The 18,908-nt window shown below is 39.9% G+C and overlaps 1 protein-coding gene across 2 annotated transcripts in view; it reads right to left on the minus strand.

The window, feature by feature from the left end:
• Positions 1–10,590: 10,590 nt before the first annotated feature.
• CARS1 (cysteinyl-tRNA synthetase 1) overlaps positions 10,591–18,908 on the minus strand; it is a 50,810-nt gene continuing 42,492 nt past the window's right edge. For both annotated transcript variants that reach the window (XM_038406488.1, XM_038406490.2), the window contains 5 exons: positions 15,919–15,999; positions 15,477–15,544; positions 13,456–13,515; positions 11,972–12,055; positions 10,591–10,921 (listed from right to left, as the gene is read on the minus strand). In XM_038406488.1, coding sequence (XP_038262416.1) covers positions 10,787–10,921; positions 11,972–12,055; positions 13,456–13,515; positions 15,477–15,544; positions 15,919–15,999 — 428 coding nt within the window. In that variant the 3' untranslated portion in view covers positions 10,591–10,786. The remainder of the gene's footprint in view (positions 10,922–11,971; positions 12,056–13,455; positions 13,516–15,476; positions 15,545–15,918; positions 16,000–18,908) is intronic.

Here is an 18,908-nt window from a genome sequence, read left to right on the forward strand (position 1 = left end):
TCAGTCTGTAAAAACAGGTATGATTCTTTCCTGTTGTGAAAATTAATTGACTCGTGTTTGTACAGTGCTTTGCAAGATTAAAGTGCTAAAAGTAAAAGTAAGGGTATGTCTTCACTAGCAACATTAAAGTGCTGCTGTGGCAGCACTTTAACGTGGCTGTGTAGTCAAGGCACCAGAGCTGGGAGGGAGCTATAAAAAACCCACCCTCCTGAGGGGTGCACAGCTACCAGCGCAGGTACACTATCTACACTGCCACTTTACAGCACTGAAACTTGCAGTGCTCAGGGGGGTGTTTTTTCATTGTGTGGCAAAAATATTTAAACTTTAAACATCTGTGGGCTACTCACTGGGTACAAAAAGAACAGATTCAATCACTCAATCCTCCTGATTAAGCCTGAGGTTTTAGTAATTAATCTCTAGAGTCAGTTACCACATAATATAATTACTGATTAGATAGGTATCTTGGATGAATTCAGTTACTCCAGGGATTTAAAGATACAGCAATAATTGATGAAATGACAGTTACATTAAGTATTAATACTGTAGTTAGAGAAATGAGGCTAATGAGGAAATAAAATTCAAAGAGCTGAACTACTGCATGAATCCTGTAAGCTTGGTAAAGAGAATTCAATTTAACATAGACACAGTCAGTCAGTAGTGTGCGTATGTGTGTGTGTGTATGAGTATATAGATATAGCATTTGCTTACATCCTCTTCCTGTTCACCCAAACTGACCCTTTCCAGTCACTAACAAGTGTATGGGCCTAATTCTCTTCTCAATTTCACTGGCTTTACTCCAGGGTAATTTATTCATGGCAGTTGATTTACTCTTAGTTCTCACTGGCATAAGTAAAAACAGAATGAAGCCACATGTTTCTCTGACTCCCTGCAAATCTCAAGTAATACAGTACTGGAGAGAAAGGAGGATCCGGAGAGGTCCCAGAAGGCATTCCCATTTAAAAGTTCTGTTCAGTTGCTTTATGACTCAGGGCTGTGTGGATTATTCTAGATCTTTATGGCTGTTATTGATAAAAGCCCTGTAGAAGTATCCCCAATACTCTGCTAAAAGTATTTTTCAAATAAAGTATTTTGTGCCAGAGCTTGTTCCCATGGAAGTCAATAGGAGTTTTACCACATAGGCTTTAGTGAGTGCAGAACCAGGCTGTTTATTTTTATTTCAAAAACATGTCTATTGCTGTTATTCAGATTTTGTTCTAATATTGCATTCCTTGTGGAAAGAATGAATTTGATGAATGTGCAAGGGTGTATTTAACAATAAAGCAGTTACTGGTGTAAATGCTACTACCCCTACTTTAAATAGCCTGTGGACAGACTGTGTAACAACCAAAGTATTGAGGAAGACACAATCTTGTAATACTTATTCTCTCTTCTACAAATGTTAAGTAAACTAGTACATTTCTAGTACTTTGGCTCCTTGGGTGGTTGTTCAGTCCTCTCCCTCAGGTTGAGACCCTATGATATATGAATTATTTTACCGACAGCTGCCTAACCTTTTGTAATATGCTGGCAAACTCTAGGACTCTGCATAGGGAAACAGGCTCCTTCCTTCAAGTAATCCTGCATAGACAGGTGGAGATACCTTGCAGAGTCACCTTGGAGCTGGAACAGATGTGTCTGGTTTAGATATATGAGGGGTAGGAGCATTTCTTTGATGATGAAGGGACAGTGGTCCTGCAGGGGAACACTAGCAAAAGCCAAGCAGAGAGGGAAACCTCGAGCTGAGTCTTTTTTTACTTCAGTTATCAATAAAGCCAGGCTCCAGGAAACCATTACGTTTGGATTCTGGGGACAATGTCTGTATGCTCTGGAAAAATGGGAAAGCAACGAGTGTTCCTGCCAATCAACTATACTAGTACAGCCCCAGACATTGGGAACTCAGGTTTTTTTGGATAGCAGTATTGTTCAGGATCTAGCAATCAGGGCTAGCCCACAACATTTTGGCACCTGAGGTGGGAAGCTCAAATGATGCCCCCCATGTCCCCTCGCTTTGGCCAAAACTTTGAAAAGTCTCAATTCTGCCTTCTTCCTGTTCTACTCCTCTCATGGTACTGCTCTGCTACCTACCTCAATAAAGGAGAACTAACAACTTAAAATGCCTTTTTCAAAAATTTTAAGCAACACTTTGCTATGCAGACAAGAAAAGTTACATTTGCTGTTCAGGCATTCAAAAGTTAACACTGGCATCTTTATCTGTTTGAATAATCAGAATTGTGCTTTCTGTGCCTTCGTGGTTGCAAAGATTTGAACTGCTTCGTGAAGGTCTGGGCCAGCTTATGCTCTGTTGAGATGGTTGTAAGGCCGACCAGCCTCTCCTGTGTCATTGTGGAGCATAGATGTGTTTTTATAAACTTCAGCTTGGAGAAGCTGCTTTCTCCATTGGCAAGTGTTACAGGAAGTGTTAGAAGCCTTTGGAAAGAGGGTGGTCATCTTATTTGTGCATATATATTCCAGAACAGCCTTTGGAGTTGATCCTGCTGAAATGTATATTGAAAGGGCTTTCAGTTCCTCACCTAAGTCACTCACATCAATATCAGGCATGTCATTATGTGTCAACCCTGTCTCTAGTGCCCTGCATTGCTGGGTAGGTCTTCCTCAGGTATAGTGAGGCGTTTTGGAATATCATACAACATCCCAAATATACTGCTGTATTTCTTGAGCTGCGTGAAATGTTCAACTGACTGTATTGCACAATCTAGCACCTGGTTAAAGAATTCAACTTTGAATTATTGTTTGGGGTCTCTTATGGGATTATCCCATGCCTTGTAATCAAAATGTCCTCTTCGGTGACTCTTGTATTCTTGAATGGGTGGGAAAATAGCTTCAGTGTGAAGTTCCTCTGCCAACTTCTGTGCACTCTTCAGAACATTTTGAAATCCCTCATCTAACTGGTAAGACTGTAGGTATGACTTTGCTTTGGCCAGTTGTTCCATTACTCCAGATATATCAAGGTCAACACCTTGGAGTCTCTTGCTTACAACATTTATTTCAAACAGTGTGTCATGCCACAACACTAAGCCACACAGAAATTTGAAGTTATGTATGTTTCTGGTGATTCCATTTCCCTCTGCCACTGTTCTCCCACGAACAGTTCCTGTCATAGCATTATCCTCCATAAGGGCAACTATGGCATCATCTATCTTCCCAATTTGGTGTTTGGTGGGCTTTATCGCCTCCACTCGACTTTCCCATCGTATGGCATTCAGTGGTTTCTGTGTCAGACAGGACGTTCCCAGATGTTGCTTCAAAATTTGCCATCAATGAGTTGGTGCAGAGAAAAATACATAGATGCTTTGAATTACATTAAAAAATTCAGCAGCCTCACTAGAAGCTGATGCTGCATCACTGACCACCAAGTTCAATGATTGAGAACTGTATGAAACAAAAAAAGCTCAAGGGTTTAACTCTCGGATCCAGGTCTGCACTCCTCTGTTCTTTCCTCTCATGTTGGCACCATTATCGTAGCCCTGACCTCTCACGTCGGCTATCGCAATTCCCGTATCTTCCAGCTTTTTAAGAAGCACATTTGTCATACCACCTCCTGTAGCATCATCAGTGTCAATAAATTCTAGAAAATGCTCTCTGACAGTTACCATTGCAGGGACATTTTCACTAGGTTCTGTTGTTGTTACAAAATGCATCATTAAATGATACGCACCATTCTGTATGGCTGATGTCAGTTGCGCAATCCAGAACAACAAGGTAATATCTTGCTGATTTCAGATCTGCCACCATCTTCTGTTTGACTTTTGTTGCCAGTAACTGTATGATCTCATTTTGAATTGTTTTTCCAAGGTAGTGGTGTGTGTACATTTCTTGAGTGGTGACTCTTAGATGCTCTTGGAGTACAGCATCAAACTCAGCCATCAGCTCCACAATTTTAAAGAAGTTTCCTTTGTTTGGCACATAGAGCTTATCTGAAGTGCCATGCAGTGCTAGGTTTTGGGTAGCATGCACTCTCACAATGGCAATGAGCCTTTTCAGAACATTTTGCTAGTAAAGAGACTCTGATGCAATCATTTCTTGATGTTGATCATCTATGGTGGCCTTTAATCTTAGTCTCATTTTAAGCTCTTTCCACCTATGGAATGCTCTCTGGTGATTTGCTGCCTTCTCATGGCATGACAGATTTCTAGCCAGATTTTCCTAGTCCTTTGTTCCTGTAGAACCCAGTGTGGCTGGAACATTAGACTGGAAGAGTTTGCAACAAAAACAGTATGCAGCATTATGGGTTTTTGAGTACATAAGCCATGGCCTCTCCACTTTGTCACCATTGGGGATTTCACGCCAGTAATGTGTTGGATGGAAACTTCTATTTTCGTTGTCTTTGGGGAACATGAAGTTTTTCACTTGCTGTGGCCCATGCAGTACAAGGAAGTCCCTCAGACTACTGCTCAAGTGGGTCCACAGTCCTGGATCATCTAGACTTAAGGAACTAAACGCAGCAGCAGCCGTTTCTTGCACTTCCACCACACTCTTCTCTGATCTACAGTTTTCGTCAGGAATGTGCATGATTACATCCATTTGAGATGGAGATATGGATGCTGCAGTAACTGCCAGGTCACCTGCACTCTGACTAACTGGAAGATCAGGCATCTCCTCACCACTCATATCCTCACTGGGGCCAGAAGGTTCACCATGAACATTTGTGTCTATGTATCTCAGGAGAGCTCCTTCCTGCTCAGACATCTTTGTAAACCTCCTATGTTAAGTTACATCGATTACAGGATAGCTTGAGGGATGCTGAATTTCCAGTATCTTGAGGCACATATCCACTATTATTGATGGATTCCATCTTCTAGGAATGCCTTGTACTATTGAAAGGCAGTGCCAGACATTTCAGTAACGTCCCTTAGTCACTGCCACAATATCTTATGCATGGTCCATTGTGTCAAATTTTGCTGAGAAGCTCTATGCGACTGGCTGCTATTTACAAACATCATATCATTCATGCTGCCAGAAAATTAATCTCTACCATACAAGGCAATGGTCGTAGGCCATCATCATGGGGTCATCGCTTGTGAAGGGTGCTGGGTTTTACAGGTTTCCAGCAGCAATGGCAGAAGCCCAGCAAGAAAACTGGTTTTAGGGGTTCCCAGCAAAGAAACGTGAATCTAGACAGGTGTTGCCTAGTTTATGCACAGGAAACAAATGTCAACGAGAGTATTGGGTTACCTTAAATTTAATTCTATCATGTGTAAATAAGCATGATGAGAGACACCTTTTCATGCATTGCTAAACATATCTTGCTGAGAAACCTATTGTCTTTATAACAGTGTACGCTGTTAGAAACGTCTGTACTCTAACATTACCCCTTTAATATTATTTATGAAAGCATTTTATGTTTCTGTTTCTCGTTGCCCACCAAATGGCAGTAAGGAAGGCCTTAATGTTAATTGAGGCGACAGTGCTTTAGACAAACAATATTAAATGCTTTTTTTTTTTGCTTGCTGTTAAATGTTTAGACATTAGGCATTCTGGTAAGTTAGATAATGTCCCATAGGAAAACCACTATTTAAATTTTCTATTTAGGACATCCATTCTGCAGTTTCTTTTTTATTAAGAAAAGGAGTACTTGTGGCACCTTAGAAACTAACAAATTTATTTGAGCATAAGCTTTCGTGAGCTACAGCTCACTTCATTGGATGCATTCAGTGGAAAATACAGTGGGGAGATTTATATACACAGAGAACATGAAACAATGAGTGTTACCATACACACTGTAAGGAGAGTGATCACTTAAGGTGAGCTATTACCAGCGGGGGGTGGGGGGGGGTGAGGGGAGAACCTTTTGTAGTGATAAACAAGGTGGGCCATTTCCAATAGTTGACAAGAATGTCTGAGGAACAGTGGGGGGTGGAGGGGGGAATAAACATGGGGAAATCAGTTTTACTTTGTGTAATGACCCATCCACTCCCAGTCTCTATTCAAGCCTAAGTTAATTGTATCCAGTTTACAAATTAATTTCCAATTCAGCAGTGTCTCGTTGGAGTCTGTTTTGAAGTTTTTTTTTTGTTAAAGAATTGCCATTTTTCGGTCTGTAATCGAGTGACCAAAGTTTTAGTTGGGGGCTGAAGGTGATGGCTAGTGGCGTTCTGCTGTTTTCTTTGTTGGGCCTGTCCTGTAGTAGGTGACTTCTGGGTACTCTTCTGGCTCTGTCAATCTGTTTCTTCACTTCAGCAGGTGGGTATTGTAGTTGTAAGAATGCTTGAATCCTTACAGGGTATATGGTAACACCCATTGTTTCATGTTCTCTATGTATATAAATCTCCCCATTGTATTTTCCACTGAATGCATCCGATGAAGTGAGCTGTAGCTCATGAAAGCTAATGCTCAAATAAATTTGTTAGTCTCTAAGGTGCCACAAGTACTCCTTTTCTTTTTGCGAATGCAGACTAATACGGCTGCTACTCTGAAACCTGTCATTATGCAAGGCACTGAATTTAGCCTTATGGAGTGGAAATCTATCAACTTCATGAAAAAACTCGTACACATACAGACAGACATCATCTTCCTTTCCAAATGCAAACAGATGGATATCATACCAAAAGGACTGAAGGTAAAAAATCCATTACAATCTACATACCACACAGACTATGCTGACAGCTTGTGCCACACGCTCTCAAAGAAACTGCGGAACCACCTGATCAACATCCTCTACAGCAAACAGGGAAAGATTAAGAATGAGCTCTCAAAACTGGATACTCTCATAAAGAACCAACCTTCCACACAAACTTCCTCGTGGCTGGACTTTACAAAAACTAGACAAGCCATTTACAACACACACTTTGCTTCTCTACAAAAGAAAAAGGACACTAAACTATCTAAACTACTACATGCCACAAGGGGCCACAACAGTGGTTCCCTTAACCCACCCAGCAATATTGTTAATCTATCCAACTATACTCTTAGCCCAGCAGCAGAATCTGTCATATCTCAGGGCCTCTCCTTCTGCCCCTCCACCCCCACTAACATACAGTTCTGCGGTGACCTAGAATCCTATTTTTGATGTCTCCGACTCAAGGAATATTTCCAACACACCTCTGAACAACATACTAACCCACAGATACCTTCCTACCAAGACTATAAAAGGAAGGATTCTGGGTGGACTCCTCCTGAAGGTCGAAACAACAGACTGGACTTCTACATAGAGTGTTTCCGCCGACGTGCACGGGCTGAGATTGTGGAAAAGCAGCATCACTTGCCCCATAATCTCAGCCGTGCAGAACACGATGCAATCCACAGCCTCAGAAACAACTCTGACATCATAATCAAAAAGACTGACAAAGGAGGTGCTGTCGTCATCATGAATAGGTCAGAATATGAACAAGAGGCTCTCCAGCACCATTTTCTACAAGCCATTACCCTCTGATCCCACTGAGGGTTACCGAAAGAAACTACAGCACTTGCTCAAGAAACTCCGTGAAAAAGCACAAGAACAAATCGGCATAGACACACCCCTGGAGCCCCAACCTGGGGTATTCTATCTGCTACCCAAGATCCATAAACCTGGAAATCCTGATGCCCCATCATCTCAGGCATTGGCACTCTGACAGCAGGATTGTCTGGCTATGTAGACTCCCTCCTCAGGCCCTACACTCCCAGCACTCCCAGCTATCTTCGAGACACCACTGACTTCCTGAGGAAACTACAATCCATCGGTGATCTTTCTGAAAACACCATCCTGGCCACTATGGATGTAGAAGCCCTCTACACCAACATTCCACACAAAGATGGACTACAAGCCATCAGGAACAATATCCCCACGGCAAACGTGGTGGCTGAACTTTGACTTTGTCCTCACCCATAACTATTTCACATTTGGGGACAATGTATACCTTCAAGTCAGTGGCACTGCTATGGGTACCTGCATGGCCCCACAGTATGCCAACCTTTTTATGGCTGACTTAAAACAATGCTTCCTCAGCTCTCGTCCCCTAATGCCCCTACTCTACTTGCACTACATTGATGACATCATCATCATCTGGACCCATGGCAAAGAAGCCCTTCAGGAATTCCACCATGATTTCAACAATTTCCACCCCACCATCAACCTCGGCCTGGACCAGTCCACACAAGAGATCCACTTCCTGGACACTACGGTTTTAATAAGCGATGGTCACATAAACACCCACCTTATACCAGAAACCTACTGACCACTATTCCTAGCTAAATGCGTCCATCTTTCATCGAAACCACACCACACGATCCATTATCTACAGACAAGCTCTACGATACAACTGCATTTGCTCCAAGCCCTCAGACAGAGACAAACACCTACAAGATCTCTATCAAGCATTCTTATAACTACAATACCCACCTGCTGAAGTGAAGAAACAGATTGACAGAGCCAGAAGAGTACCCAGAAGTCACCTACTACAGGACAGGCCCAACAAAGAAAATAACAGAACGCCACTAGCCATCACCTTCAGCCCCCAACTAAAACCTCTCCAACACATCAAGGATCTACAACCTATCCTGAAGGACGACCCATCACTCTCACAGATCTTGGGAGACAGGCCAGTCCTTGCTTGGAGACAGGCCCCCAATCTGAAGCAAATACTCACCAGCAACCACACACCACACAACAGAACCACTAACCCAGGAACCTATCCTCGCAACAAAGCCCGTTGCCAACTCTGTCCACATATCTATTCAGGGGATACCATCATAGGGCCTAATCACATCAGCCACACTATCAGAGGCTCGTTCACCTGCGCATCTACCAATGTGATATATGCCATCATGTGCCAGCAATGCCCCTCTGCCATGTATAGTGGTCAAACTGGACAGTCTCTACGTAAAAGAATAAATGGACACAAATCAGACATCAAGAATTATAACATTCAAAAACCAGTTGGAGAACACTTCAATCTCTTTGGTCACTCGATTACAGGTCTAAAAGTGGCAATTCTTCAAACAAAAAAATTCAAAAACAGACTTCCAACCAGACTGCTGAATTGGAATTAATTTGCAAACTGGGTACAATTAACTTAGGCTTGAATAGAGACTGGGAGTGGATGGGTCATTACACAAAGTAAAACTAATTTCCCCATGTTTATTCCCCCCTCCACTGTTCCTCAGATGTTCTTGTCAACTGCTGGAAATGGCCCACCCTGATTATCACTACAAAAGGTTTCCGCCCCCCCCCTCCTCCCGCTCTCCTGCTGGTAATAGCTCACCTTAAGTGATCACTCTCTTTACAGTGTGTATGGTAACACCCTTTGTTTCATGTTCTCTCTATATATATAAATCTCCCCATTGTATTTTCCACTGAATGCATCCGATGAAGTGAGCTGTAGCTCACGAAAGCTTATGCTCAAAGAAATTTGTTAGTCTCTAAGGTGCCACAAGTTCTCCTTTTCTTTTTGCAAATACCGACTAACACGACTGCTACTCTGAAACCTTTTTTATTAAGGTGACCTGAATTTGAAGTTGTGTTTTAATATATACCCCTCTACTGTAATGTAGATTATCCCCAGACACCAAGGACCAGATTTTTAGAAGTGTCCAGTGATTTAGGCATACACAACTTGAAATTTGCATTCTCAGAATGCAAAGTTCTCAATCTCTGAAAATCAGAACCCTTTAAAATGTCTCAGGTTGAGCATCCCAAAAAATTGAGGCATCTAATCACTAGTCACTTTTGAACATCTTGTTTGAGCTACAGAATTCACATAAGATGGAACATGAAAGTAAACAATATGCTGGGTCTTTAAAGACTCAGGCATCTGTTCGTTTAAACACTGCAAATTCTAATGTTAGATGTCTTTAGTTCAGTACAGTGCAAAACTGCACTGTCCCAGGAGCAGATCAGATTTCAGAGTAGCAGCCGTGTTAGTCTGTATCTGCAAAAAGAAAAGGAGTACTCCTTTTCTAGGAGCAGACCAGACAGTGAATTTTAACATTCACAATTTTTCCCTTGCTTCCATCTTGCTCAGAGGAGGTTAAGTTATTTCACCCTTTTATGTGGAGCACCTATGTTCCTCTGAACAGTGAGGGGTGGGAGAAGAAGAGCAGGCCTCTTCCCACTGTCTAGCCCTGTCCATTCTCTTCCCATCCACAGTTCAGAGCAGATGATTCCCATGACTGAAGTCACAAGCTGAGCTGGGCCAAGCAGGGAGGAACCTTCTTGTCCTGTTTGGCCAAGTGAGGGCTGTGACAATCCAGCTTATGGAAGTGACTGTTAGCTTATCCCACAGATTTGTCTGTCTGTATTTGGGGTTTTGAAAAACTGCAACAGATGCATCCTACTTGAACTATTTATGGTACTTTCTGCCTATGTAATGTCATGGAAATAATTTGAGAAATATTTATGGTTCTTACTGTGGGACAAATTGATCAGCTTTGCTGTATGTCTCAGTAAATTCTACCTGTTGTGAGATTAACTATTCCAAAGCACAAGTTACACTGGATATTAGTTGGCTAAAGAGCGACATGCATGAGAAATTACCCAGGGGCCTGAAGGAGTTAAGCAGCAGCAAATCCACATAGGTTTCTTAACTGAACACTGTCTTCCCCAAGAGAAGTGTTCCATATATAATGATTGTGACAGAAACATCCTACAGGCTCTTTTTATTTTTAATAATAAAATTTTATTAACAGTCTAAACTAGATGATATATTAATCTAGGTAAACAAGTATTTTTAGCTTGACCACAGTAGAACATGTAAACACAATATGAGCATCAATATATGCTCTTTACTGTTCCTATAATAACCCAGCTCTCGCCTTTATTTTAAAAAAGAAGAATGTCCTGGTTTTGTTCTCAATTTGCAGTTCCATTCTGAACCATTTGTAGATACTCCTTGTAAAGTTTTTCCTGTGCTTCATAAAGTTTCTTCAGTTTCTTCATTTGTCCTTTGCTGAGTTCTTTGCCTTCTGTATCATGGGTAGGAAATCCCTGGAATATTAAGAACACTACTATCTTAGAAATTTTCATCCAGATACTTTGTTTGACTTTGGTCAATCTGATAAATTCGTGGCTAAATTTTATCACCTCTTTCTACCAGAATCATGCATTACTGATAGAAGAGAGTAACAGCATAATTAATATAAAACGTTCTAAATGAATGTAGCACCATAGTAGAGGGCTTGTGTAAATCGGGAGCTTTAGGCCATTATTCAAGACATATCAGCTTATTATTAAACTCCAGATTTTAAAGCAAATGCAATAAAATATTCTATGTCATACTGAGACTGCTCTTTTCAGCCCAGATCTTATCTCCCCATGATTTGCGCATAGAGGGTCATCCATGTGCTCATTACCACTTCTGCATGGCAGGGGCTCAGCTGCCTATATAGCACCATTCCTGCTTGCCTACAGAGGGCACTCAAGGGTTCACATTTAGGAAGGAGACTGGGGGGCAATGTATGTTGTTTTAGTGCTGGTCCAGCAGCTGCTACTCAGAAAAGGTAATACAGTTACCTTTCCCAGATAGCACCAGCCTTCACCCTCCAGGGAATGGACAGAGAGAACCTGTTAGTATGGTCCAATGGAGCTGTGCTGTCAGGGAGAGAGAGGGGAGGCACAGTGGACAGAGTCCCACAGTCTCCATGCAAATGGTCTGGGTCTCCAACAGATCCCCTGAATCTGCCAGGTTTTGGAGTGGGAGGAGAGGGGAGACAGGGTGTGTGTGCAACCTTTGCCTTCCAACAGGAAGTTTCTGCAATTTAATCTTTAAGAAGATTTCTATCCTGAAAGTCATAGAAGTCTTGCCCAGTAGCAGGATGGCCATGTTATGGAAACCCCCTAAAAGTTACGGCTCTTACATACACCCTTACACAGGACATCAATGTTGTACAGTTCAGTGAACACTTAAGAGCATGAACCTGTTCCCATCAAATTAACTGGTAATGCACTATTGACTTCAGTGGGGAAATCAGGCATTTTAGTCAGTTATTAAGTTCTTATTTTTCAATTGGCTTAAGAAAATTTACCCATGCTTCTTACATTTTCATCAAACTTGGAGTATTTGTCAAGCTCTGATTTAAACATTGCATGTGGTGGAATCTTCATTTTTGCTAGTTTTGCTGCCTGCAATATAAAATATGCATTACAACTTTACAGGTAATTAGCATCGTAACGAATTACACTGTCACTTGTCCTTTTCTGAAAAGCTGTCCCTGGGTGTACATTAATTGATGCACAGAACATCTAAATTGCAAATCAAGGAGACCCACATCACACTTTTCCATTATGTGGAGAGAAAGGAATCATCAGTAAGGGACAACTCTATATGAATCTTGAGCATATCTGTCTGGGGGAATAAGTAATTAATTTAGTACTTTGTTGCAACAATTAATCAGTTAGAATCCAATTAAAACAAAAAAAACAACCACCCTGCTACAGCTCAAAATAGTCAGCTTATGTGGTGCAGAAGCCACATGTACTTTTTTTATTTTGAGCTCGTGTTGTATTTTAGGTACAAACATAAAAAGTAAGCTATTTGGCAATAAGCTCATTGCAGATGTTTCCCTATGCCCAAGCAGAAATCCTATTGATTTGAATAGGGCTCCATGCAGGTCATAGCAGGATCAGGGCCCAGAATAACTAAACCATATTAAAGGAAAATTAAACTTTGGTTTTATTGAAAATGGTGGCCTCTCAAGATCATTAAAAGCAATGAAATCATGAACAATTTTAAAAAGAATGGATAAAGCTGTTTGGAGATTCATGAAAAGGAAACATCCTGTTTACAGACAATTTTCCCTGTGGATCATACTTTGAAGGTTTACTTTCCTGTATTGCATTACTAGTGCAATTTGCATGGAAATAGGATCTTTGCTCTACAAGAGAGCATCTGGCTCCCGGTGCTTATTCCTCACCTGAAGTCTTAAGCCTTTGTGCTAATCACAATTAGATGCTATGGAGACGAACGTGTCTTCACAGAAAATTAGACTCAGGTGAAGCATAAGTAGCAGGAACAGATGGACTCTTAAGGAAAAAGATGCTGTTTTCATGCATATCTATACAATAATAAAGAGAGGGAAGAAAATATAAACGAGATAGGCAGAAGCTTCTCTAAGTTAAATGTTCCTTAATTGCCAGAGCTCTAAAACTGTTGTGCATGCTGTATCCTACTCACAGCTATGCATTAAAAAATGTGCTACAAGATATCTTAAGAAGCACTTACCACCTCTGATGGCACCATCAAAACAAAACAAACTTACCACAAAATCTGAACAAAGACCTGAATATTTAAGTGACCTAATTTGTAGGCACAAATAATCGTGAACAACAAACTGCCCACCACATTAATTTTCACTCACCAAAAACAAAAACAAAAAAAATTTAAAAATGGAGGGCCAGCTGAGGCTGGACGGAAAATTCAGCCCACAGTGTATTTTTGCCTGCATAAGAATATAGCCATTAACGCACATCTTCAAAAACAATGCCCATTTTAATGTACGTTAAAAAGATATTTGAATATTTACCTCCTGTTCTTGTTTTTTCCTGGATGCTTCTTCTCTCTTTCTTTTTTTCTCCTCTTCAATCTATAAAGAGTCAAATTGAAAAACAGCATTACTTAATCAAAATTAAACCACTGCAGTAGGTTATTTCTTACTAATGTCAGCTAAGTAGCTCTATGTTTTAGATATCTGATATAGACAAAGCTGGTAATGACACCTATAATTATTGTTGCTCAATGTGTCTATTATAAGACCCTGTTTTCAGTTGCTTATACCTTTGCCAAACCAACTCTTCACACTGAAATTTTCCCTGCCTGGTGTCTGCCTCAGCCGGAATATTTTTGGGAAGTTTCAACTGAAGTGTTTCAGCCATTACTCAGAAAGAGATTAGGGATCAATACATTATTAGGTCCATATTAAATAATCCTTACAATTGTAATTGAGAAGCTCTAGTGTGCCATGTTCCTCCGTGCTTTGAAAAAAGTGTTTCAGGAGGGTCATCTTTGTATCAGGGATGTGCCTTTTGCTATTAAACGAAACATGTTAAACGAAAATGATTAGGGGTCTAGAGCACATGACTTATGAGGAGAGGCTGAGGGAGCTGGGATTGTTTAGTCTGCAGAAGAGAAGAATGAGGGGGGATTTGATAGCTGCTTTCAACTACCTGAAAGGGGGTTTCAAAGAGGATGGCTCTAGACTGTTCTCAATGGTAGCAGATGACAGAACGAGGAGTAATGGTCTCAAGTTGCAATGGGGGAGGTTTAGATTGGATATTAGGAAAAACTTTTTCACTAAGAGGGTGGTGAAACACTGGAATGCGTTACCTAGGGAGGTGGTAGAATCTCCTTCCTTAGAGGTTTTTAAGGTCAGGCTTGACAAAGCCCTGGCTGGGATGATTTAACTGGGACTTGGTCCTGCTTTGAGCAGGGGGTTGGACTAGATGACCTTCTGGGGTCCCTTCCAACCCTGATATTCTATGATTCTATGATTCTATTCCTATGGGAAAAAGCTGTCCAAATTTGGCCAAAGTTATGAATCTCTGGAAAGTCTCAGTTTACACATGCTCAGACTTGTTAGAGTCTGACAGCTAAATTCTCCAAAGATTCTTTCAGTACTGAGCATACTTCAGCAGGGAAGATGTATAGTCTAGCCAGGGAGCCCAGGCCACAGAAAAGAATGAGGGCACAAGGACCTGAACTGCAACTCCTATGCAGCACTATGACATTTCCTAATCAATATGTTAACATTTTTGGCTAAAAACTTTCCGTTTCTGATTTTTTGCCAAAGAGTCAAAAATTTTCCATGGAAAAAACACAACAAAATTTTCCAAACTAGCTCTAGTCCATATGACTCTAAATGATGGAATTGCCATTTTTTCACTTTATTTTAAAACAGAGAACTTATACACAAAAAATTACATTAAAGACTATTACGGTTGCAAAGTCCAACACTCAAAAGTTAGGAAATTCTAGAATTAAGGTTCCTGTGCAGCATTAATTCAGCCACCTTGGGGGTGTGCATTATGATTCAGTCTTTAATTACATGATCACATGCTATTTTTTCCAAAGGAATCCTACCTCATTCAGTGCTACATTAATGAAGATTTAGCAATTACATTCTGTTTTTAATCAGCAGATGTCAAATCAGTACTGCTAACTGTAATGAAATATTTTCCTTTGTTTTGTATTGACAAATAAATAAGAATACTTTACTCCGAGGCATTATTCTACCAGGGAGACAAAAGCATAAATACGTCATACCCAGCACATCATAATTGTATAAAGCCTTTTGAAACTTGAAAAGATATTTAAATCCCCCATAGCATACTTTCAAGTAATTATCTCAAATTCCTTTTCTCCAGTGCCACTTGAGTTTTGCCATCAATTTGGGTGTGCCATTTTCCATTTTGTTTGTGTTAATATTGCCTTTTCTCTCACAAATCAGCAAGGAAATATGTCAATAAGAACATGTGTTTTACTTTACATGTGCAAAATAATATAATACACAAACTAGTTTAACATGAAAGAATTAAAATAATTTAAAACCTTTTTCTTTTCTTCTCTTTCTTTTAGTAAGGTCTCCCTGTCCACCAATTTGACCACAGTTGGGAGTCCTGGAGAAACAACAAAGAAAAACAAACACATAGCAGTTCCAACACTTATATGTCTGGTACCACAAACTTTTCTTGAAACACATCCTGCAGTAGTCTTTTCAAATTGTATTACTAAGTTAAATGCAAATGCCGCCAAATGACCATTTAGAAATGACTGAGGAGTTAAGCACCATACAAGGAGATGCAAATGTACATTTTATCTGAATGCTTTTCAAAGTTTAAAAACTAAATCTGTTAAAGCTCTGTGCATTCAGTAAGTTTGACAATGATTCCTGATTATTCTTGATCATATTGACATTTTTCAATATCTTAAGAAAAGAATTCACCAAATTTTAGCAACAGCTACAATTTACAATACAGACAGACAGTGTTACCTTCATGATCTTCAAATCGAACTCCAAGCTCAGGAAGAATGTCATCTCGAAGAGCATCACTCAACTGCAGTACTTCAGTTACTACAAGGCACAGAAAAATCAGAAGTTCTGATATTAGTTTAAAATGAAAATTTAGTTCTCCTCCACGCTGCAAGTAATTTAATGCCAGTAAAAAATTATTACAGTTAGACCAGTTTATTTTATTTGTTATTTGTTTATTTAAGTGAAAGATGTAAGTAAGGTTACAAGTTCTTTCTTCCTCTGGCTTAGTGTAACCTCTTGACCCTGCGAGACAGAGAAGCATGTTTCTTCTAGATAGGCCTGGAATTTATCACCTCTTCCAAAGATGCTGCTACTACTACTACTCCAAAAAACCAACAAGATACCTCAGCTCTGTGATGTAACTGCTTAGAGGCTCAAGAGTCTCGCAGTTGCTGTTAAACAGACCTCCAATCATGTGGCATTAAAATGCATGATTTCTAGCCCTAAATATAAATCCTCATCTCAGCATTTAAAGAAAAAAAAAGACATTTTGTGAATTTAGCCTTTTGTACCTTGTGAATTCGTATATTAAAAGTATTTTAGCACACTACTAATGACTTCTTCACCATTCCATACAAGGATGAAAAACAGCAACTTTTGGTGTCCGAATAGTTCCTGTAAGAAGGAACCTAGGAATTGCCATACTACAGATTTGAGGTCCATCTAGTCCAGTATACTGTCTCAAACAGTGGCCAAAACCAGATGTTTCAGAGAAATATGTAAGAACCTCATAGTAGTCAGATGTGGGAAAATCTGCACTCTCACATTAGGTCTCATCCAGGTCTCTAATAGTTAGACTGACTTAAGCTCTGAAGCATGAAGTTTAATATCCTTTCCAAAATGCTGCTGTTATAATGACTTTAGATCTTCTGGATATCCATATAATTGCCCAGTCCCTTTTTAAATCTTGCTAAACTGTTGGCCTCTATGACTTCTTGTGGCAATGAGTTCTACAGTCTAATTATTCATTGTGCAAAAATATAATCCTTTTATTAGTTTTGAATTTGCCACCTTTTAATTGCATTGAATGTCTCCTTACTCTTGAGTTCAGAACTCGAGACTTCCTCTGTACCTTTCAGTACTGCATATACTTTGATCATGTCCCCTCGTTTCCTTTCTCATTAAAATTATCAAAACCCTTTCTTTCTTCCTTTACTTGATTAACTATTTAAACAATTCTGTAAAAGTGGAGCTATAATTTGAATATTTTATACACAAAAAGCTATACTCACTATTTTTTGCTAGCTACATCTAGTTATCTTCCAGGATGTCAATAATAAGTATAATTTAAAAAATCACTGCAAGTTATGTAAAAAAACTGGATGTCATGACTGTAAGTCTCTTTCATAGAGGGCTAACTCAACTACACATGGTGAAACTGAGGATATATTTTGCCTACATGTTTGATACCATTATTATTTGTAATGCTGCAAAGCCCCAATCAAGGATCGGGGCTCTGTTTTACTAGGTGCCGCATACATGCAATAAAACCCCAACCCCAAAGAGTTTACATTATACATTAATGACATGACGCAACAGATGGATGAATCAAATATACAGGTGAGCAAGGAAGGATGGGTTAACAGTAATATACGTTCTAAAGACTTGAAGCACATCACCTATGTAGATATCAGTTGATCATGTCAGTCAGAGGAAATAATTTAACATGCTTTAGTTTTAATTAAAGAGATTTTTAATAAAGAAATCTTAATTGCTGGAGCTTGAAATAACATTTTTGCTCAAACAGATTTTGAATCTCCAGCCCCGCCTAATCAAACATATATTAAGGCTCCGTTAATGTCCACTTCCAAGTGCCTTAATCAAATCCTCTAAACCCTGCTGAAGAATCTAGCAATGGAGGGGGAAGAGAAATTTCAAAGACAGGCAGCTTAATGTTTAATATTGAATCACTAATTCAGATAAATATTTAGCAAATCTTTATAGACATTTAGTTTCTAACTCAACATTCTGGAGGTTAGATTAAAAGCATGTTTTTTTCCTGGCAGGACTGCCTCAGTTTTAGCTTTGGGTCTCAAAACAGGAAAGTGCAAACACTACTGAAAGAAACCAGAGCTAGCCAGAACGAATGCAACTATACAGAGCTTTATTTTAAGCTTTTTATATATTAAAAAATCTCTAGATATTAAGTGCCTTTTTCCATTATTTCTGTTTCCTCTCTACTCTCTCAGGCTGATTGCTAAATGAATGAAAACATGGCCTTATTTCCTGGTAGCATCTCTATTTCCTATACTGAATTGCGGTTTCAGAATTTCTCACAGCAACGTTCCCTAAACCAGCATTTCCTAACCTGGATGGCATTTCCTAACCTAGTCTAAGATGGTGTGAGGCAGAGTGGAGTGGACAAGAAAGGGTTCAAGGCAGTTGGAAAAGCTGCACCCTGCCAGGAGCCACTTGACCGCTCTTTGTGAGTTTATTGCTGTGATTAATGCTCTAGGAAAATACTTGAGCCTCCCTGCTCTTGTTATGTGTGGTCCCCTAATAAAAATAGCCACAGGAGTAGGTTGTGTACAGTACTATAGATATAGGAAGCGGTCTGTCACACTAAGCATTGTGTTTGTCTTTGCTCTCATAACATAGCTGTGCTGCAAAAGCAGGTGTCCCAGCAACACAAAGCTATCAAAAGATGCCTCCTGCCCCAATTAGTTTGTAGCCTGCTGGTGAGTGACAGAATGAGTTGGAAGGGAAAAATACACTAAAAGCTTTCCCCAAAGAAAGTAAAAGTGAATAAAATTGGAAGTAGTAAAGAAAAGGACATCACAAGAAAGGAGGGGATGAGGGGAACAGAGAGAGATGAGGAAAAGAGAAAGTAGACAGAAATTAGAAGGGACACAGCAAGGAAGCTGAAGCTAAATAAATTCAGAGTAGAAATAAGGTGCACATTTTTTTAACAGTGAGGATAATTAGCCATTAGAACAATGTATCTAGAG

Source organism: Dermochelys coriacea, chromosome 6, assembly GCF_009764565.3.
Source record: "Dermochelys coriacea isolate rDerCor1 chromosome 6, rDerCor1.pri.v4, whole genome shotgun sequence".
NCBI classification, from domain to species: domain Eukaryota; kingdom Metazoa; phylum Chordata; order Testudines; family Dermochelyidae; genus Dermochelys; species Dermochelys coriacea.